Source organism: Taudactylus pleione, unplaced genomic scaffold (assembly GCF_031769625.1).
Source record: "Taudactylus pleione unplaced genomic scaffold, aTauple2 ptg000959l, whole genome shotgun sequence".
NCBI classification, from domain to species: Eukaryota; Metazoa; Chordata; class Amphibia; order Anura; family Myobatrachidae; genus Taudactylus; species Taudactylus pleione.
Window position 1 is genome coordinate 4,917,153 of NW_028285360.1, and position 23,679 is coordinate 4,940,831.

General features: G+C 44.7%; 1 protein-coding gene across 2 annotated transcripts in view; it reads right to left on the minus strand.

Annotated features, from left to right (window-relative positions):
- The window catches only part of SMPDL3B (sphingomyelin phosphodiesterase acid like 3B), a 130,983-nt gene that overhangs the window by 9,279 nt on the left and 98,025 nt on the right, over nucleotides 1-23,679 (minus strand). For both annotated transcript variants that reach the window (XM_088459955.1, XM_088459956.1), the window contains exons 5-7: nucleotides 21,408-21,551; nucleotides 21,088-21,260; nucleotides 5,793-5,973 (exon numbers count right to left, since the gene is read on the minus strand). In XM_088459955.1, the coding sequence (XP_088316081.1) occupies nucleotides 5,793-5,973; nucleotides 21,088-21,260; nucleotides 21,408-21,551 (498 nt within the window). The remainder of the gene's footprint in view (nucleotides 1-5,792; nucleotides 5,974-21,087; nucleotides 21,261-21,407; nucleotides 21,552-23,679) is intronic.

Here is a 23,679-nt window from a genome sequence, read left to right on the forward strand (position 1 = left end):
GAAGCATCATTGTACACGTCACCTGGTTGTATTTCAGCCTGCAGTGATCGCAGTGCTTGCGGCGCGGTAGGGTCTTCCTCGAGGGCTGCGAGCAGCTCCGATGGCTCTCGATGTTACAGATTAATCATACACTTCCTGGAGATGACGTGTGCTAAGAAAGAAAAGTGTGTGTCATTACACCAGTGAGCGTTCACTCTGCCGTCTCTCTCTATGACATAGAGGGCGTCCTTTAGCCTGGCTGTGTGATTGCGGAATTTGCATATCCATTCCTTGACGGCTGCGAGAGAGTGCAGCTTAGCGTCCGGGTTTGAATCGCCCCCACAGTTCCTGCTTTCCTCTCCATGGCATCCTGCAGAATACAGGATTTCCTTCCTGGACCACCCACCATATAGCTACAGAACGGTTGTCCCAGGCTCTATCTGGTACTAATCACATCCCAGCTTTACTAGTGCTGCTGATATCCCTCCCATCGTCCTTATACTGCTGCTGGTCAGTACTACTTGGGCTTTTACTCATCAGAGGCTGTGCATTTTAACAAGCGTTAGATGTATCAAACCTCCTAAAGAGGACAAGTGGAGAAGTTGCCCATAGAAACCAATCAGCTTCTTGCTATAATTTCTCTAGTATATTCTATAAAATGAGAGGTGGAATCCGATTGGTTGCTATGGTCAATTATTTTATCTGCCCCTTTTGCAAGGTTCGGTAGATCTTCCCAATAATCTTCACTCTCCATTGACATCTTGAGCCTCTCCTTTGACTATTTGCTACAAATCCCTTCCCAATGGCTAAGAACAGGAATTCCACAAGAAAAGCTCCAGTAAACCTAGAGACTTCTCTCTGCAACGTGAAATGCGTCGATTCCTCACAACTAAGTATAGGAATTGAATGATGTTTAATCAGAACCAAAGATTGTTTGGGTCCGATGGCTGATGGCTAACCCTGCAATGGTGAGGATCCAATGTTTCCTCACCATCGCTTGATTGGCTCCCAGGCCTCCCGTACACACAGGAGATATGTGTACATTCAGTTTAATTCCCTTAGTATTTAAAACACACTGCTCAGCATGAAATACCTAGGACTTGAATTCTCAACCTCACATACGGCAGTCAGCCACAGAAGAAATGAAGCTATTTGCTCATTAATAAAAAGCCTTGTAATCTTGAAACCATTGCAGCTAAGAAGATCTATGTAGTATGCAGCCACACATTATATGTAGCTGGACAGTACATACAGCCACCCAGAGCGATATGATACCTGGATCTACTTAGCTGCAATGGTTTAAACTGGCCATTACAACTAACGTACTTAGACTACTAAAGACTCAGCTTCCTATGTGTTAGATGTCTGACTAGTACATGAGGTTAAGAGTTTGAGTCCTGGGTATGGCATGCTGAAAAATGGTGTACATAAATCATACTATTACAGGTAGGTCAGTAGTTGAGGGCCTGGTTCTGTGTTGAATGCTATGCCGACATTCATGCAAATGGTTGATGTTTTTCAACTGCACATGCGTCTAAGTTGCTAAAAAGTTGCTCTGTGAATGCATTCCACGGTACTGATTGAGATACATGGTGTGACCGATGGCTGCGTCTAAAGACTCACCAAGCGTTGTTGTGGCTGCGTTCGACTCAAAATAACACTGTAAGGGAAGGTATAAGATATGAGAGACTTGGGGGTGTTACAAGTCGCGGTCACGACTTACTTCTCTCTAGCAATTTACCCCCTTCTGGCAGTGTTGTTCCAGTTCCGTCGGTTGCTAGGCAATCTGGACACCGCAGGATGTCACGTGTTATCCACTACACGGCTTGATTGGTTTCTTCCCTTATTTGTGCTCGCTGGCCTTTTTCCATCTCGACGACTATAGCATTCTTTGTGGATCTCTCGGCTCTGCAGCATGGTCAGCATTCCTGTTGTTCCTGATTGTATTGAGTCCAGCGTCACCAGCTTCGTTGCCGCTCCATTGGCTTCCCAGTCGCTCCATCAGCTCCCAAGCTGCCACTGGCTTTGTGTTTGCTCCATCAGCTCCCAAGCTGCCATGGCTTCGTAGCCGCTCCATCAGCTCCCAAACTGCCACCAACTCTCAAGCCGCACCATTGGCTCTCAAAGCCCCATCAGCAATTCTTTAATTAGAACTACTGGCTCAAGCTGCAGCATCGACTCCGTAAGCCACACCATCAGTTCAACTTGTATCACTGGTTCTCAAGCAGCACCGTCGACCCTCAAGTCGCATCTTCGGCTCTCAAAGCTGCATCATCAATTCTTCAACTTGTACTACCAACTCTAAGCCACACCACCGGCTCTAAGCTGCACCAACAACTCAAGTCGCATCATCGGCTCTTAAAGCCGCACCACTGACTTTTATCGGTTTCCTGTTCCATATGCTAAACCTCTGGTTCCCACTGGTCATTCATGTAAACCACTACTACCCCAAGTTATAAGACCAGGCGGCAGCTTAAGTACCGGTGAACATTGCTAGTTCTAAGGGAACAGCCGGTGGTTGTTAGTGGCGGAAGACCTCACAAGCCTGGGTTGTAGGGGGTGTACACGTTGTTGTCTAGGGTGCCATAACAGGGTAAGTGTTAAAAGCCTGTGCAGTGCTGGCATCGATGAGTTCCTAAAGCTTCTGCCCGATGTTTCAAAGGGGCAATCATTTAAAAGGCAAAACTAACCTGGTTTTGCCTTTTAAAAAATAATTGCCCCCTGAAAACATAGGGCAGACTTGCTGGGAACTAGATGACACCCTTGCTTGGAGTGCTTATAGTTATAAACATCAGTTAATGTTTAGGACTAGACAATGTTTGAATATTTACTTTCGATGTCCCATCCCTCACCACTCCTAAGCGCAAGTGTGGAGCAGACTACCCTTCAAGGACAGCTCCTCCTCTACTGCCACCCACAGATGCCAAACCCCCTGCAGTAGCATCCTCTACCCCCTCCTCATGTCAGCCCCCTGGCCGTAACATTGACTTTACAGTAATCCTGCACCATCCTGATTCTCTGCCTACTGAAAAAGGACTTCCTAAACCAGAAGCGGGGGCTGTAGAAGTGCGTGATTATCAAGCTTTCCACTGTCCTGTTTGGTGGAATCATTTGGCCTACAGTCTAGTCATGCTGGAGGATGCCGAGGAGGCCATGTAGTTTTACAGGGCTCTGTTCAGGATCAACAATTTCAGGAAATTCTAAACCTTCAGCTGCCTTGGTGATCTGGGTAACCGGGGCTGCAGGAATAATGTATGTATGTATCTGGAGTGTCAACGATTTCACTGAGATATTCAACAAAGTGCTTGATAAAGACCCTGATAATCAGATCATGCTTGATAGGGCACACAGGACCCTGAGACCTCGAGGGTAAACCCTCTGATAATCCTTGGAATATTATATGCCAGCTTCCCTATTTTACGAACAAAGGTGGTGCCATCATCCACAAAGTCCAGTCCCTATGGGGCATTGATTTAAATGGCCACTGTATTGAAATCTACCAGGACTTGCCTTTTGCACCTTACGACATAGGAAGCTCTTCTATACCTTAGCAGATATGTGAAAACTATATAAAGTACTGATGGGGTTTCCCTCTCAGTCTCCAAGTATCCTATAATGGTTTCTGGTTTAACAGTTCCTTTGGCTCATTTGGTCCTCTGCCAGCCTGGGAGCAGTGGCAGACAAATGGTGGCCGCATGTGGAAGCCCGACAACCCGAAAGTTGGTGCTGCCTTTGATATGGGCTGAGTATTGTGGACTACCCTTTCTCTTTTATAATTTGTTTATTGCCTATGTCTTCTCTCACTCTCTCTTCCTTCCTGATTAGGATGTGTATATAATATTTAAGATTTGCAATTTAGTATTTGGTGTCTGATTGTTTTTTACATTTATCACTCATTCTTTGTTATTGCTATTTTATACTTTTTTTGATTGGCTTTTCATGTTTAAATATCCTCTGTTCTTGCTGATATTTGCTATATGTCTCTTGTACTTTCCCTACATGTGTGTTATCACAATTTTTTTGTCAATTTCCCATCTATTTTTCATGACACCCATTTCCTGCCATTCACTGTGTGGTTTACCTCATGGATGCTTGTAGTGGATAAATTTCACTTCTCTATTACCAGTGCCTTATTGCATTCTCTATCCTGTTGAAGGTCTCTGGAGATGTTTCAGGGGCTAAATTGCATAGTTACTAACACTTTAAAATCAATATAAGAAAAATTGTCTGTTAGTAAATGTGTGATTTAGCCCCTGACAAACAAATTGATGTTGATTGATTTTTAATTTACCCCGAAGGTTCTACGAAGGGTCAGGCAATTGCTTTATGAACACCAATTGGTGGACAATTGGACATTAAAACACCTGCTGCACAAAGACGATATGTTTAACTGTAATATCTACCACTTCTACTCTAGAATAGACCTGTTCCTTCTCAATCATTGCTAGCTAAACCTCTTGCTCTCCTCCAGCATAAGCTCCATTACATGGTCTGACCATGTCCCTGTGTATATATTGTTACAGGTCTTGAATCTGTATCCTTGGTGTCTTAATGAGCAGCTTATCCAGTTCCCTCAGAAGAAAGACCGAACACCCAGGACATGGGAAGACAGGTGAGGCCTCACCGGAACTTTTACATTAAACACAGAGTGACTGCTATTCCAATGACACTGAGACTAATGCTAGGGGATAGGGACGCCTACCCCTTGGCTGCTATCTACCATTTAACCCTCTCCTACCCAATCACCCCCTCATCTCAGTCCCCTTTTGCTAACAAACCACATATAAGGAACATGCATACCACCTGCACTCCCTGTTTAAGTGGGGTTATACACTATAAAAACTAACACTCTCTCTACCATCCAACACTAAACAAGGTCTACATAATACATAGTATATTGTACATAGAATATATATAGATCTATATTTTAATACCCATTTTTGTTATCACAATAAAAACATTGTTTTCTCTTACCAACACAGTTTTGGGCTATCATTTCAGTGTAAAACACCTACTATCACTGTTGACCCAAAATTAAGATCTACAGGCACAGTTCTATGGTGTATGTGAATACATACAATCCTTTATTATAGACGAATCTAGGGAGAGAACAGAGGGTTCTCCCTTTTAGAACTTTTGCAGCCCCACCAGACACCACAAGTAGCATCCGAGTGAGCGCCAGGCAAACAAACACCCCTTTATCTTGGGAAGCTAACTCGTAATTTACTGGGTAGGATTTTAACACAGTTTGAGATCTTTTGTGTCCTGGAGACTCAGTATAATTCTCGCCAGGTGGTATAGGTGTCCCAGGTTTCTCTCTAAGCTTTTTCCTAGTGTGCCAAATGTCTGCTGGCACTGTGGTTATACCCCTTGACTCGCTTGGCATATTTGGTGGCATTGCCCTAAAACCCAATTGTTTAGACAGCAGGTTATTGTTATTGCCCGGTGGGTTCAGTCTGCTCTAGACCTGGATTTAAATTATTGCCCCCTATCCATTCCTAGCCTTACAAGAAGTCCCTCCTGAGATATTTAAATTATATGAATAAATTATATCCATCTATTGCAGACTGGTAACATAGAAAGGATGCAGTTCCCATACCACACTATAATAGCATAGTTTAAGACAGAGGCTCTTGATAACACATCAATAGAAATTTCTGAGAATATTCCTCGATAAACCCAGAGCCCGCAGTCTTCTCAAGAAAAAAAGAAGTTGTGCCTTCCCGACTACAGATGAAGTGTGTGAAGACCACGGTAAATCATCAAAGCTTTTAGGTAAACTAGCAATTTTGGACCAGAGCTTTAATAATTACCTGAATTGCTGTAAAACATTCTGAAGGAGTCTGTGTGATGATGTCCAAAAAATTGTCCCTGTATCACTTTATGGTGTTTCTGAATTATCTCCACATAGCGCTTGTTGAAATTCTCTCTGAACCAAGGCTTTCCACGTTTCTTTTCAAAGTATCCTGGGGGTACGTGTCCCACAATATATACCTGTAGAAAGTTTACCAGAAAATAGGTTATGTTCTTGAACTTAAATGCACAAGTACACATATAAGGCACCTGGGCTAAACTCCTATGTAAGTGTGTATATGGTCTGAACTAAGAAAGAAAACAGTTAATCAAAACAGGATAAAGGAGACAACTGGAATTATATAGAATCAGTTTATCTTATAAAGTTCATTTTAACACCAAAAAAGTATACAAAATTATAATTAAATAACATGGGCTAAGGGCCAGATTCAATTTTCATTTTCTGGTGGAAACGGAATTTGTACCTTATTCTACTGCTGTCTCTTGCCTTGCCTTTGGTAAAATGGAGAGCTTGGCATGATTATGTGACAGATGGAGAAGGCGATAATTTTCTATAAAAACCATCAGATCCTCTCCAATTTAGTTTAAATTAATCTCCCGTTTCGATCTGATTTTTGCTTATGAATGTTATACTTCGATGTCTTTTGTCTAAAATTGATTTATTGAATTTAATATGTCATATGATAATTTCACATTATGTATATCGATGTGTATGTGCTCTGTAACCCCTTACTGTTTTTTCTTCCCCCCTTCCCCATTTTTTTCTTTCTGTAGCCCTTATTTAAAAAAAAACAAAAAACTTTTCAATAAAAAAAATATATATATATACGGCAATACACGCATGTATTGCCACAGCGGTGCTGACTTGCACTTTATTACATTTTGGGCCGGATTCAGTTAGCCGTGAAAACTTAACATCGGGGAAGTTTTTCAAACAATTTGCATATTTCGGTGCAATATTTTCAAGTTTTTCGCACTACCCTATTACAAAAGCCATAAAAAAAGCATTTAGTCGAAAACTGTGCATGGTGAAACCAGCAAAAAGTACAGCACATTTTGGGGAAATCAGCCTGTACCCATGAAAAGCCTAACTGACATAGGAAATCAATCTAGAAGTGTAATAGTGTAATCGTGGACATCAATCTAGAAGTGTAATAGTGGACATATTAAAAGTATTTTGGGGTTTTAAATTGTGTCAAATGGCTGTTATATACATATTTGTATAAGTGTGGAAAAATTATATAAAGCAAAAAAATTTTGGGTGAAAATAATTGCTGCAGTTAAATTGGGGGTACATTAAAATGGGTTCAAGTATATTTTTGTGTCTTAAAAGTGCACTTTTAAAAAAATATTAAAAAACACCTGGTGCAGCCACCTGCAATGTATAAATCACCTGTCCCATCCATACAGTCACCCAAAGTACATTAAACCCATTTTCAAACACTTTTTTAATTATGACCTCAAAAATTACATGTCATTATTACGGAGAATTAAGTAAAATGTTTTTTTCCCAAAAGTAGCCATTGAAGGTTTTGTCAGGGGGGGGGGGGGGGGGGGTTCTGGGGTCCAAAGGGTTCTGAACCAAGTCCCCACATTTTTTTTATCAAAAATAGGGATTTTGCAAATTTTTTAACCTGCTCTGAGATGGTGAGAACAGTTGGCCGGTTTTTGTCTATGGAGTTTTCGCATATGCGAAAACTTTGGCAATAGGATTGCACAATATGCAGTTTTGTGCGAAAAGTTTGCACCTGCAAGCATTTATCGGCAAAATGATAATTGTGTTTCTTGTAATGCCACTATATCCACTTTATGCTAGTGGAATGTAGACAATGCAAGTTTATTTGGGGAATTCAAACCTTTGACACTTAAAGAAAATATTTGTACCATTATACTATAGTAAAAAGAATAGAAATCCTGACAGTTTGAAACACATATAACTCTAACATTTGATGTATCACATTATACATATGCATAAAAAAAAAACAAGAAAATAGGGAGAGGTAAGTAAAAGGAAGGGAAGATAACCAAAATGACCCGGTATATCAGGTCAGCATAGTTACTGCAGGGATAGGGAAACAAACAGTAACAACAAAGTGAAGGGGTAGGCTTCAATGCCACCACCCATGTTCTAGTGTCAATCAAAACATTTAGAGAACACATAGTAATAATACTAAAAAAGAGACACATATATAAACCTAATCAGCATGCCATACTTAAAGAGAACCAGTAATAGAAAACTCTGAATTATACATAAATATGTAAAAAAAGAAAAGAGTGTCAAGTACACTTATAATAACAATAATGGTGAAAGCATTTTAGTGACTCACGGATCTTATGATAGGGTGCTCGCTATATCCAAGAACAGTCCGGAGAAAAGTCAAAATTAAAATGCAACACCTGTATTATATAAAATATAAATAATAGAAATAGCAACGGGGTGCAACAGCAATAATAGATATATATGCTTCAAATAGAGGGCCATTCAGATTGAGGTGGAGGTGATTTCCGTGGAGCACTTGTAATTTGACTGAAATGTCCCATTGGGAAAAAAGAAGTTTGGCCCCGGCATCCAGATCTGAAATTACATATGACGATCCATCATAGACAACAATTAATTTGACTGGGAAACCCCAAAGATATTGGATCTCGTGGGACCGTAAAGCTGATGTAATAGGAGCCAGAATCCTGCGTTTGGAAACAGTTATTGCTGAAAAATCCGGAAAAAGCTGTAAGCCACCTAATATATCTGTACCTTCAGCTGATCTAACTGCCCGGAGAATACGTTCTTTTATTGGAAAGTAATGGACACGTAAGAGAGTATCTCTAGGTAGAGGTCCGGAAACAGAACGAGGTCGAGGGAGACGTTGTATGCGGTTCTCTGTCTTCAACGTTAGGGAGAAGTCTGCAATTCTCCATGTCCACCATTTTATTCTTAAGTGACTCCAACTCAGACTGCTGTTGATCGTGGGCCCTAATGAGATCGTTGTGGGACGTCACTAATTCCTCCATTTTACGCTCCAGCTGATCGGTGCGAGAACTGAAATTTCCAATCTGACTTCCTGAAGAGCTGTTGTGAGGTCAGAAGTGATATAATAAGTATGGAGAATGCACAAATAGGAGAACGAAGTTGAAATTACACCGTTGACTCTGAATAATGTAGCAGACACACTTTTCCTCAGTAGAGAGGCATTAAATTATTAGGTTACATAATGCACCAGATGAATATGGGTGGAGAATGAGTAAAGTAGAGGATCACATCAGAATTTGAGTTCTGTAACACAATTTCAGCCACACAGTAGTGTTCCAATATACATAGTATTGGGTACTGACATGAGTGTGGCAGACATGGGTCAGTAATATGGCAGCACTCGGTATACTCAGTGCTCCAGGGACTAGAAAGATCAGACAGGGCCGCTGGTCGCACCAACAAAGCCCCTGTAAACAGAAGCTGCGTCCCAACTACAGCGGGCGGTTGTGGGAGCAGACTGACAGCAGAGAATTAAATGTAGAAGGAGGGAGGCATCTAGAACAGGTGAGGGAAGGTCCGGCGTGACCTGGAGCACAGGAATATCACACACAGGACTGGTGAGGATATGTGTCCCTTGATGGTCTTCTAAGTCCCCTATTAACACTGGGGAAGGGACAGCTGCAGTGAGGGTCACAGGGCTAGAGAACTGCGGGAAGATGGTGACCTCCCGCGATTTGCGGGGCTCTCTGGGGACCCCCTGGGGATATGCGAGCTCACCTGGTGTCCCAATCAGCCAGTGAGGGTCCAGAGGGTGTAAGGGGGTCGCGGCGATGTCCAGCGGTGACCCCTCCGGTCCACGGAGCTCTAAAATTTAGCCCGGGGCTTCTGGAGGAGATGTAGGCCGCCGCAAATCACTCCCAGAGTCCGGATAGAAGGTCCACAGGGCTGCAGGCGGCCAGGTGGTATATAGAAGACCCTCAAAGGCAGCGGGGGCCAGCACAAACCGGGCAATTAGAGGGGTAATCCAGGGAGCTGCAGGGAGACACGTCTGCTCCATTCAGCAGTCAAGCCACGCTTGCTGCTTTAAAAATACGGGAATATTCGCATGTATTCCAGCAGCGGCGCCGGCTCGCATTCTATTACATTTAGCCCTATGTCTCTTCTGCTAACCTTTTTGGTATGCATGTTTACAGTATTCTACTGTTAGGAATACAAAACATTTTGCTAAAAAGCGAACCCTAACCAAGCCATCTTTGGAAATAACAGTAATTTTATTTGTAGATGTATGCTGAACTACGTTGCTTGCTACTGATTAGGACTACAAGTCTGACTGAACTGTTACTCCAGTTGTAATAATAATACATCTAGATTTCAAAACAATTAAAATACAAACTTAACATGAAAGTAATATATATGCATTTTATACTGCTTTGTATCATTTACACAATATCAACAATTTCAGTCCTTCAAATTAACATTTTCTAATGACACCAAAAGAAGTCTAAAAGGCACACATCCACTAGAACATAGGTTCTCAAACTCGGTCCTCAGGACCCCACACAGTGCATGTTTTCCAGGTCTCTTCACAGAATCAAAAGTGAAATTATTATAACCACTTGTGGATCTTTTAAAATGTGTCAGTGAGTAATGAGTAAACCTGTGCACCTGCTGGGTGACCTGCAAAACGTGAACTGTGTGGGGTCCTGAGGACAGAGTTTGAGAACCACTGCACTAGACGATTAAATTGAACAATAACAATATCGTTATCGTTAAATCGTTCATAAATCGTTTGCAAAACGTTAAGAAAAATGTCTAAAACGACCAGCAATGCACGCTCCCACTGGTCGTTTAGACATCTATCATCGGGCAAACATGTTGGATAACCTGATGATAACGTCAAGTTCCGCATGTTAGGAGATGATTGATGTGCTTACACTGAACGTTCAGTGTAGGCACATTACAGACTGACAAGCGACTGCACGATTACAATGTCATAATCGTGCAGTCGTTTGGATGTCTTTTAGTGGATGTGTGCCTTAAGACATTTTTCATTCATCAAAATAAAGTGCATCATGCCAAAATAACACTTTACATTACCCTGTGTAATATATTGCAATATACCTTTGTCCAAGCTTTATCACTTGTGTTATATACCCAAGCATACCCCTGACCAAGCACAGTCTACTTATACTGTATAAATCAGCCCCCCACTCTATGTGTACTGAACCGCAAATATTAATAAAAAAAATAAAATTATATATATATATTTACAGAAGCAATTTGTCAGTATGGTAGAGAACAAATATGTAAAGGATTTAGGCTACTTGCTTAGTAATGTGTTTCTTACAGTAGAATGCAATGTCCTGGTTTTCCTAGTATAGTGCCTATTCTGCACCTAAAATCTAACTTACAATGTTTATTTTCTCATCAGTGGCAGAACTTCTGACAGGGTGCCCGGAGGCATGGTTTCCAGGCGCCACCCCATCATGCCCTCTGCAACCCCTTGTAATCTCGTACCTGGAGCTTGGAGGTATAGTTCAGGAGGGGGCAGTGACAGTCAGTGGTGATTCACTCTCCCACTGCGGGAGGTACTCAGGGGCATGTCCATTAGTATGGCTGGACAGAGGAGAAAGACACAGTGGAGAGTGCAGGTCAGAGGTTGCACCTCCGTCAAGCTGCTCCGGGTCATAGTATCCACTGACTACGGGAAGTAACAGGCAGCGCAGAGCATGCCTCCAACAGTCTGAGGGACCTATTCATCATACCTTAAAATTTGATGGAGGTAATTAGGTTTAGAACTCGCATGGATTTCTACCTAATTACAGGAGGAATTCATCATTCCTCCTCTCCATCAGTATCTATTCCGAAAAGCTGTCATTTTTGCGATGACAGCTTTTCAGGAAATAGATAGTTATCTCTATCTACACTAACTTACCGCAGCTGGAATCTGTGCTGCGCATGCGCTGTTACATTCGCAAACCCAGCGCATGTGGTTGACACCCAGAGGCCAATGCTTCCATTGCCTGCGGGTGTTATGCCACTGTTTCTCAGGATTCAGACTTCTCTCCAAATACAATCAAAAATTCTGCTCCATTTCAGTTTGCACAGATAGGCCCCATGAACCTCTGCGGTCACTACCCATCCATTTCTCTCACAGTTAGTGACCACAAGCAATCTGTGTGCCATGTTACCAGTTTCCCTGTTGATTCCTTCTACTTCCATAAGGCTATGTATTGTATTAGTCTGTACAAAAGACTTCTCTAATGTCAATCCTTACACACCTTTCTCCCACTCTGTGAATCTGAATGCAGTGAAAGAGCAAAGTACAGACAAGTCTGTAAATAAAAACTAGGCTAATCAAGTTTCTGATTTAAATTATAAAATAGCCTTGTGATAGTACTCAGCTTGGGTACAAAAGTCAGTTATCAGATGTCTGTGTACAGTTTATATCTCCAGGGCCGGCAACAGAAATCTCAGGGCCCTGATGTCTCTGGGGGCCCCACCTTCTCACCACCACCCCCGATCCCGCACATCCCTCCCCTGCATGTGTGATATGTGAAGCATGATATAATGTTAACTGAAATATATGCCAGCATTTAAATAAAGTAAAAATACACTATGACTTACCACACAGTCTCTCTGTCACTGATGATGCAGTCTGTAGTGCTTGTCTGCCATATCTTGCAAGGTCTTCTTAATGGCAGTGCTATGGATGCCTCACAGGTAGTAGGGATGATGTCTGCAACCAGCCATCATCAGCCGTCAGCCCCTCATCATCTTCCTCAAATTTGGCCTCTCATTACCATCCTCATCCCAGGAACCCCCCCATCACCTTCCTCCGTCCCCAGCCCCCATCACCTTCCTCTGCCCCTTCACCCTCCAGCCCCATCACCTTCCTCTTCCCCCAGCCCCATCACCTTCCTCTGCCCCTTCATCTTCCTCCATCCCCAGCCCACATCACCTTCCTCTGCCCCAGCCAATGGTCACCTTCTGCCCCCAGTCAGTGTCACCTTCTGCCCCAGGCCCCGTCATCTTCCTCTGTCTGCAGGCCCTATCATCTTTTTCTGTCCCCAACCCCATCACCTTCCCTCTGCCCCTTCATCTTCCTCCATCCCCAGCCCACATCACCTTCCTCTGCCCCAGCCAAGGTTCACTTTCTGCCCCCAGCCAGTGTCACATTCTGCCCCAGCCCCCGTCATCTTCCTCTGTCCGCAGGCCCTATCATCTTCTTCTGTCCCCAGCCCCATCACCTTCCTCTGCCCCTTCATCTTCCTCCATCCCCAGCCCACATCACCTCCCATTCCCCCAGCCAGTGTCACCTTCTGCCCCCAGCCTTATCACTTTCTTCTGTACCCAGACCAAATCACCTTCTTGTGTACCCAGCCCCTTCTGTCCCCAGCCCTTAACACCTTCCTCTGCCCCAGCCCCTATCAGCTTCTTATGCCCCTTCACCACCTTCCATCCCCAGCACCCAGCCCCTATTCCTCTATCATCTCCCTACCCTTCCCTCGACAGCACAGCACAAAGTAATGCAGCCTGCCTGATGGCCCAGTGGGAAAGATGTGCGGCGACGTGACATATGACGTCACGCCGCCGCGTTGCACACTTGAAGGTCAGGCCCGGGCCACAGCTGAGCCACCTGAAAGAGCCCAGCGCTACCCGGGCCAGGCTACATAGGAATAGGAGCAGAGGCTGGGTGGTGGCTATGGGTTCCGGTGGCGCGGCCCTGCAAAACAAGTCTGCTGCCTTGTTTTGTGCCCGTTCCGTCCTCGGGGGCCCCTCTGGACCTCGGGGGTCCCGGTACGGTCTACGTGTGTACCCGTAGTGTACCCGTAGTCCCCCCCTGTCGCCGGGCCTGTGCATCACACAGTGTAAGACCTTTATTTAACAGAAGAAATGGTATTTACAATCTTGTAGAGTAGGTTTTATAACATGAATGACAATAGAAAAGTAAGGATTTGGGGTTAATATGAGATATTGGTTTCTGTCATATATTGTATATAGAGTGTTCAGTCGCATGATCGACCATGTTGACATTTATAATGTCGACACCACAATGTTAACACTAGAATGTTCACAATGTCTACATCTGAAATGTTGCTATGTGAAATCTCTGCAATCTTAGAATGCAGACATTTAGGGTCAGGCGCTAGGGGGAGGTTAGAGTTAGGTGCTAGGGGGAGGTTAGGGTTAGGCGCTAGGGGGAGGATAGGTGCTAGGGGGAGATTAGGGTTAGTCGCTATGGATAGGTTAGTGTTAAGTACTAGGGGGAGGAGTTCGGGAAAAAATTCTCACCTAAACACTGCTCAGTCACATGTCTGCGCCGGATCTGCTGGTCACATGACCGCCAGGATGAGTACGATGATGCTAGAGACGCCGCTGCTGCCGGTACAAGGTAAGTAACTGCTTAGCCACCAGGGACGTTAGGTCAAGATTCTATCATGTCAAAATGTCATCTATGTAGACATGATAAATGTTGACTAGGTCACTAAGCATGTCGACATTCTCATGTCCACTGTATGCCTGTTGACATGAGAACTGTCAACCTAACATACCACACCCATACATAGATATACAAGTAGTAGGCAAAAAGTGGAAAAACAATATAAAGTCACTAAATAGAGCATTACCTGTAATTGTGTCTATCATTGTCTGGAACTGTGAGGCAGGGTTCTTACGGAGATGGGTGGAAAACTTTAAAAATATCAAATAAATGTTTGATTTGGTAGTGTTATGGAGACTGAAATGTCCATATCACTTGTATGACATTATTGTCATGCTCATCTAACCTTTGGGCATCCGCATGTCATCCTGGAAGACACTTCTTCCATCATGAATGAAATTCTGCAACACAGGGTTAAGATGATAACTCTGTACCATGAAATAGAGTTCAGAATTGTTCATACCGTCAAAGATTATGACTGTACACAAGCCACACAAATGTGCCCACAACCTTTTGGAACCAGCAAAACCTTTCACTGTTGGAAACAAACACTTAGGCATGGGATGACCTTTAGCTGCACTTGGCCGTTTTTTTCAAGAACATGGTGAATGACGATTCACTACTGTATATCATCTTCCTCCACTACTCAGTAATCCATTATGTGTGGTATTGCATCACTAGACTTGCAGACATGCATTTTCAAGTGTGATATCTGGTTTATGCACTGCAACCTAATTTTATCCTGCTCTGTAGAGCTGTCATCAATAAATTTTTTATGAAACAGACTGCACGCTCCACAGACTGAAATGTGCTATTATCCAGTGTTGCCCTTTGCTGGTGGGGGTTTTCCCATCACAGTTCCATGCTGATACACCATGGCACTTGGGGTGTTTGCATGTTGAATTGTCTTGGCCATTGAGGCCCCTGTCAAAATAATCGCAGCATTCACTCTTCTTTTAAAGTCACTGAGGTCTCTTCTTGCATTCATGTTTGCCATAACTATAGGCAATCAGGGCAGATACTGACCATTCCAAGATATTATTTGCCTAATTAATCCATAGTCCCAACTGTGTATATTGTGTGTTTCTCATTTAAACATGTGGTTACATTTTTGGCTCCACTGCCTGCAACTTATCTGTATTTTTATTTTATAGTGTTCAGGGCTGCAACTAAAGGGGGGGGCTAAGGGGGCACGTAACCCGGGTGCCGTACTTGAGGGGGTCTCGGGGAGAGGCTTCCGGGAGGCTAGGTTGCTGCCCTTGTGGGTCTGGAGCTGCATCCTGGCCTTGAGAGGCACAGGCACAAAGTCAGTCTAATGTGGTGCTGGTCGCAAGACAATCAGTGTTCATTGACCATCAGCCAATCAGCGGAGGCTGCCGGTCCGTGAGCTCCAATTGGTTTGCGAGCGGCGCCACATTACAATGACTGCAGTACTGACAGTTCCCCAAGCGTGTGGCAGCCATGTCCCACGCCACCCCGAGCTCACCAACCGCACGGCCCTGGCAGGTAAGAGAAGGGAGATGGGGCCTTACTGTGGCATGTGTAAGGAGCCTTACTGTGGCATAATGTGTAAGGGGCCTTACTGTGGCATAATGTATATGGGGCCTTACTGTGGCATAATGTATATGGGGCCTTACTGTGGCATAATGTATAAGGGGCATTACTGTGGCATAATGTGTTGTAAGGGACATTACTGTGGCATAATGTGTTGTAAGGGGCATTACTGTGACAGAATGTGTTGTAAGGGGAATTACTGTATTGCATGATGTGTTGTAAAGGACATTACTGTGACAGAATGTGATGTAAAGGGAATTACTGTATTGCATGATGTGTTGTAAAGGACATTACTGTGGCATAATGTGTAATAAGGGACATTACTGTGTGGCACAATGTGTTGTAAGGGGCATTACTGTGTCACAACACCACACACCCTTTTCGTCCTCTATGTTGTATTTTTTCTTTTTTTTTTGGGGGGGGGGTGCCTTGGGGGAATTTAGGGTTAAGCAGTATGGGGGAAGGTTATTATTAGGCACCCCTAATGGAGGGTTAGGGGGGGGGAGGGAAGGGTTAGGGGTGTTACCTCGGTCGGGATCTTCAGCTCCCGGCCTTCCGGCATCAGTATTTCATCCACTGAGCTTAGGTCCGGCGGTGACAATAGTGTGTCCTGAAATAGACTGTTTCCTTAAATGATCAAGGTTCGGGCCTCACGTAATAGACGGGTTAGAAGCCTTTCTGTAAAAACTAGTAAGAAAAGAAGAAAATATATGTAGCAAAATGAGCCCTGAGTTCAAAAAGACAGTCTCCTTAATAATTAGTGAGGCTATGAGTTTAGATGAATATTGATAATTAATTAATAACAATACTAATATACTTAATAAATGGAAGTATGAGCATGTAATGAAATTACATCTCATGTTAGGGAGATTTGGGAACATCTAGTGGACCACTGTGGGACATCATCTCTTGATTAGTTTGTTATCCAGATTAACAGTGTGTTTATTTGTTAGAGCTTTCAAAGATTTATGGAAATGCTCCAACTCACTGCAGCTGTAGTGATTTCCAAGTTGCTCTTCCATGCCACGTGTGAGACTCTCTTGAGTATTGTCCTGCAACAGCCTTGAGGACTGGAATTCTTGGCTGGATGCGGCCGTGCAACAGCTTTGAGAGCTGGTAGAAACTTGGCTAGGTGGGCCGGAAGACCATGGATTATGAGGCGGCCTTTGGGCCGTGCAGCAGCCTTGAGGGTTGGTATGACTTAGTTAGCTGTGGCCAGTGGTCCGTAGAATACGAAGCGGCCTGTGGGCCATGCAGCAGCCTTGAAGGCTGGTATAACTTGGCTGGTTGTGGCCAGTGGGCCATAGAATATGAAGCGGCCTGCGAGCCATGCAGCAGCCTTGAGGGCTGGAGTACCCTGGCTTGATGCTGCAGTAGCCGTATATAATGGAAACAAAGTCACTGGTGTTGATGCACAGGACAGCGCACAAAAGTCACTGGAGTGCGGCCTGTGCCCACAGGTTGACATAAGCAGCTGACACTGTAGTGCGGCCTGTGTCACCGAGTTGACACAAACAGCTGACGCTGTAGTGCGGCCTGTGCCGCCGGGTTGACACAAGCAGCTGACGCTGTAGTGCGGCCTGTGCTTGCGAGGAGTTAATGTAACCCAGGAATGATACCTCCTTTACATCAAATTCACATTTCTCTAATTTGGCATACAAGTTGTTCTTCAGAAGTCTTTGTAAGACCTGCCTCACATGTCTACGATGTTCATCCATGGACTTCGAATAGATGAGGATGTCATCTAGATAGACCAATGCAAAGACTCCCAAAGAAATCCCTTAACACCTCATTAATGAAATCTTGAAAGACGGCTGGGGCATTGGAGAGGCTGAACGGTATGACAAGATATTCAAAGTGTCCCAAATGAGCGTTAAATGCTGTCTTCCATTCATCTCCTTCTCTGATGCGGATGAGGTTGTATGCGCCTCTAAGATCAATCTTAGAAAAGATGGAGGCCTCACGCAGTTGGTCGAAGAGGACGGAGATGAGTGGCAAGGGATAGGCGTTCTTAAATGTGATCTTGTTCAGTCCGCGGAAGTCAATGCAGGGTCAGAGGGATCCATCCTTGTTCTGGACAAAGATAAACCCCGCTCCCACTGGGAATTTAGAAGGACGAATGAATCCCTTATCCAGAGCCTATTCCAGGAATATATTCCTGCATGGCTTTATCTTCCAGAATATACAACGCATATAATCTGCCCTTAGGAAGCCTGGCACCGGGTAATAAATCGATGGTGCAGTCGAAAGGACAGTGAGGGTGGGTTAGGTTTAGGCACCCCTTGGGGGAGTGGGGAAGGTTAGGGTTAAGCAGTAGGCGGGGAGGTTAGTGTTAGGCACCCCTAAGGGAGGGTTAGGGGGGGGGAGGGAAGGGTTAAGGGTGTTACTTACCTCAGTCGGGATCTTCAGCTGCCGGCCTTCCGGCATCAGTATTTCATCCACCGGGCTTAGGTCCGGCGGTGATTCATGCCAATTCCGATGGAACAATAGTGTGTTTCCTGAAATGATCAAGGTTCTGGCCTCACGTAATATACGGGTTAGAAGCCTTTCTGTAAATAGTAGTAAGAAAAGAAGAAACAGGCACATGCTGAAGGGAGGGAATTCCCAGATCCTGAGAGAAACCTGCAGATCTGAGAGATCAAAAGAAAGGGAGACTTCACCAATACATAGGGGTATATTTACTAAAGTGAGAGTTTTTAGAAGTGGAGATGTTGCCCATAACAACCAGATTCTACTTAACATTTATCTAGCACTTTCTAGAACAGAATAGCTAAAATCTGATTGGTTGCTATGGGTAAAATCTCTACTTCTAAAAACTCTCACTTTAGTACAGGGGTGGCCAAACCGCGGCTTTCGAGCCGCATGAGGCTCTTCTAAGCTTCTAACGCAGCTCCCGGCTCGGCAGACCCCCATTGTTACTGAGAACGCTGGTCTCTAAAGCCATCAGAGGCTACAGAAGCCTCTGATCGCTTCAGAGGCCAGCGTTCCCAGTAACACAGTGCGTGGGTGACGTCATGATGTCACCCGCGATGTGAGGAGCCCGCGCGTCTGCTGGATCCAGTTAGATCCAGCAGGCGGCGGAAGCAGCAGCAGCGACGGCGCGGCGGGACTCGGGAGCCCTGACGTCGTGGAGCGGTGCCAGCTCGAAGGTAAGTTTCTTCATGGAGGGGAGCTAGTGCTGGGGGCACGACTACAGGGAGCATTGCAGGAGGGGTACAGCTACAGGGGGCATTGTTTAATGGGCACAGCTACAGGGGACATTAAGCAAGTTCTGAAAATTATGTATTTTTGGAATTTGATGGTGTTACTATACACCACTCTCAGGTGGCTTACAGCGGGTTATACTTACCTGCTTTCAGCTTGAACAGGTCCTCCTTGGCTCCCTCCGTCGCTCCCTGGTCCCTCCTCCGGCCATGGCTGCTGCTCTGACAGTGTTCTCCCGCCAGAACACAGTGAAGTTAAAAAAAAATAAAAAATATGCAGACGGGAGGCCAGGGTCAGCGGCTGTAGCCTGTGACAGGCAGCCAGGTAGGAGGGAGAGGTCCTGCGAAGTCCTTGACCTCGGCCAGGTCCTCCGCTGGGCTGCTGGCAGCCTAACGCTGCCAACAACGGGGCTCCGGTGTTATGCGCATGCACAACTGCCCATCTGCGCATGTGCATGACACGGGGACCCGGCAGTGCTTGGAAGGCGTTCGCTGAAGCCGGAAAGGTATCGCCGGGTCTCCATTGCTGGCAATGGGGACCGCATCGCTCTCGCCATCTAAAAGATTACGAGAGCAATGCTGTGACAAACAGCTGTAATATTAGATTAAATGGGTTATGCTTCGTTGGTAAATAGGGACCAAAAAAGGGAAGCAGGGAGTCAGCAATCAAGTGTTAGATGTCCTTGTGGGCAGTAAGGAGTAGAAGAAATTATAAGGAGAAGCACATGAGGGAAGAGGGCCCTGCTCGTGAGAGCTTACATTCTAAACGGGAGGAGTCTCACCTGCAAACATTTCTAGAAGTATTTAATAAGTCATTAATAAACCATATATCAAAAGTATCTGAGAACCAAGTTAGGGACAGTAGTAGGGATATGGATATGGATATGGATATTGAGAGGGACCAAATGGAGAACTATTCATGATCTGGTCACTGTAGTGGAAAGAGAATATCCTTAACGCATGCAGCGAAACAAAACTTGTGTCCTCTTCATCTCAATCTGGGTCGTGGGGTTTCTGTATGGGGCCATTGTCCTAGTAGGCAATTTTGAAAGTGTTTGTTGAAGACCTTTAAAACACATGGGGAGAGTCTAACATTGAGCCAATTATAGATATATCCCACTGCTTAAGGATTACCAAACAACTGAATTTTCAATTTTGTGCAGTTACAAAAATGTACTATTAATCCAGCATATTACTTGCCTAGGGATTGCCACCCAATGCAGAGGGTCTGTTATATGATTACAATATTACTAAACTTCTTATGAGGGCTGGCCAGTAAGAATTATTTGAGCCTTAGTACAAGAGACCATACATTTACTTCTAACCCAGCTATGAGGTATAGGAAGTACAGAGTCCTGTGTTTAAGCTGGGTACACACTGAGAAGACAGGCAATCATAACGATGTTCAGGATGATTTGCCTTCACCCTGGACATGGCACGGTACACACTGCAGCGATTAATGAACGACGGAATGATCACTTGTTCCGTCCACCATTAATATGCATGGCGCCGCATGCGATTTAGGGGTCTATTTATTAAGCTGTGTTAGGAGTTAAAGTGAAGGGTGTTAAGGTACCAGCCAATCAGCTCCTAAATGCCATTTTTCAAACACAGCCTGTGACATGGCAGTTAGGAGCTGATTGGCTGGTACCTTACCACCATTCACTTTATCTCCTAACACAGCTTAGTAAAGAGACTCCATAGTCAGGTTTGATGTGCAGCACATCAAACCTGACGAAGTTGCATGCGATCGAGGGAGCGCTCATATCATGCATACACACTGCGTGATATGTTGTTCCGATTAGGCCAAATAGGACAAATTGGAACGACATCGCTCTGGTGTGTACCCAGCATTAAAGTACCCCAACGCTCTGTCCGTATGAATTATTGCTTGACCAAAGGTAAAGGCAACTATTTTTTTATTAATTGTTTTAAGTTTCTTTTTTTTAGAAAATTTATTAATCTACGTATTGGATGCATATACAAGTTGCTCCTTTGATTTTGCCCAAGGCCCATTAATGCTTGAAAGCTGTAATAAGTACATCCATTGGAAGCAGATTTTGTATCCAGCTTTTCTAGTGCACTCCAAAATGTGTTTCCATTCTAGCTTACAATTGGTGTGTTACCTTCTCCCCCTTTTCTGCAGCATTTGTCAATTGATTTTCTAACCATGCAAACTGGTCGCCCGGATCCTCCATATTGGCTGTAATGCTGTTAGAATCGTAGTACAAATTGGTGTTTAGGACAATCACACGACCCACCGTTCCTGTATTAACCAATTGCTCACTGTAAAATGCTCCTGGTAGAGAGAACATGAAACAAATTATTTTTTATTTTAGATTTTTATTTCTTGAAGTTTAAAGAAAAAGAAAATCTGGACCCACTGATCTTAACCATACAGTCATGTTCATATACCCTATGTCACTAAGCCACCAAAATATTTTACCTTTTATAAAAGTAGCTGTGGATTCTTGCTTTAGCCATGGTCTCCAAAATTCTGAGATCCGATAATAAATGGAATTATTCTGTGTTGGTAGTTGGTTTTTAGGGTGAAAATCATGATTTCCTAAGGCAGCATAAACTTTGGTTGCTGAGAGGAAAAATGACAAAATTGTTAAAATAAAAATTTCACAGCAATTAAAAAAGTTGGCAGTTTTAACTTAATAATATTGTCATGTTTATATTGTATGCAGGAAACTTGTCGGGTGCAGAACTACCGCTGGTGCAGGGGGTGCGGTTGCTATGGGGCCCGCAGCACCTCCGGGGCCCGCCTCCCCCTGCACCCAGCTCACCTTAGCGGCATTACAAGGAAAAAAAACAGCTGATGATCCCTTCTGCAAACTACTTTTTAGTCACAGGCACACATCAGCCTGTGACTAGGAAGCAGTTTGCTGCACGGGCTAGATCATTAGCGCTGCGGGCCCCTCTCCTTTGATACCTCTCTCACTAGAGAAGCTGGGAGGAGGCATGGCTATGATGGGGATGTAGTTAGGAAGCCGAAGGTCTAAATCCCGACTGCCGGCTTCCCGACCTTCTAAACCCGGCATTGTACTAATGACAGGTGTCGAAATCCCGATGCCTGTCATTAGACCTACGCCGGGAGCCCGACACCAGGCTTACCGATTGAAGGTAAGAAGGGCACCAGGCGCGAACAGCCGCGGGGGGGGTTAGGTAAGGGGCTCCCACGGGGGGACTTGGGGTTAGGCACCCCCCCAGTAGGTTAGGGTTAGGCACCCCCAGGGGAGGTTAGGGTTAGGCACCCTCAGGGAGACTTAGGGTTAGGCTGCGGGAAAGTGGGTGGTTAGGTTTAGGCACTTAAAGGGGGGTTAGGGTTAGGCACTTGGGGGGATGGTTAGGGTTAGGCACCCCTAATGGAGGGTTAGGGGGTAGAATAGGGTTAGTTAATACTTACCTTTTGACGTTCGGGATCTTCAACCCCGCCGGCCGGCGGTAATACCTACTGCACCCCTATGATGACATCCTCAGGCCACGGGCACGTCTCCTCCCAGCTTCAGTGAGGATAGATGGAGCGGTGCGCCGGGCTCAGGAGGTAAGTAGTGCGGGGCTGGAGGTTGGTGGGAGGGGGGCAGCAGAGGGGGACCTATGGGGCCCCCATACCTCTTTTTACGCTCCTGAAAGGGATGTAGTTATCAGATAAGCAGACGGCGTGCTGCCGATCTGAATCCCATGCAGAGAACCTGCCTTACCATCTGTAGGATTGTAGGCACAGCTGAGGATACCACACTTCAAAGTCCAGCTTTTGGACCACTCCCTCTAAATTGCAACTTGTACATTTTTTTCTACTAAAATACGAGAATATTTTCAGTCTCATTTGTCTAAGTGCACTGCTGCCCAACTGGTGGCCCATATCACAATACAACCAATGGTGTTAGCATTGAACCTGCTATTGCTGTTTTACTGGCTGGCGGTTTTATTGACTGATATAGCTCATACTCAACTACTCTCCTGGAACATCTGGGAGACTCCTGAATCTCAGGGAATCCTACTCAACTTCCGGAAGAGCAGAGCGCTTCCAGCATCCCACACACTTCCCTATTAAAGGGTGAGAGCATGTTGACAAGATTTGCAACGAATCACGTCATCATGGTCCCACCTCCACTGTACAACGGCATTGAGCCGCAGGGAAAAGGACCATGATGACGTGAATCATGTTGTCACAAACCCCGTACTTGCCACTTGATCGAAAAAGTAGGATGATGTTGCTTCATTATTAAATTAGCATTGCAAGCCATGCTTTGAATATTACCATCATTTATGACACTGGACGGTTAGATTTACAAATCATATACAAATTGAACATAAAAAAGTACAAATACAATAGGTCACGATCGGCTCAGGGAATTCCTCAATAGAGGACTAAAAGCCGAGGGGTTGGGGTGGCTAGGAAACAACTGAGTGATTAAAGGTGCGTACACACTGGGCGATTAAAGTGGACAACTGAACGATAACGATATCTTTTTCGTCGTCCACTTTATCGTCCATTTTTAACACCAAAACGATGAACGATAACGACGACGCACGTTCCCACGGGTCGTTCGTCATTGTCGTTCATCGAGTAAACATGCAGGCCAACCTGACGATGTCTTCAGGTTACTGCATGTTGGGGAATGGGAGAGAGAGCTCGGCGCTGAACGATATCGTTAATGATATCGTTCAGCGGGCGTGCTCAATGTCATGAACGACATTGAGCACACCCT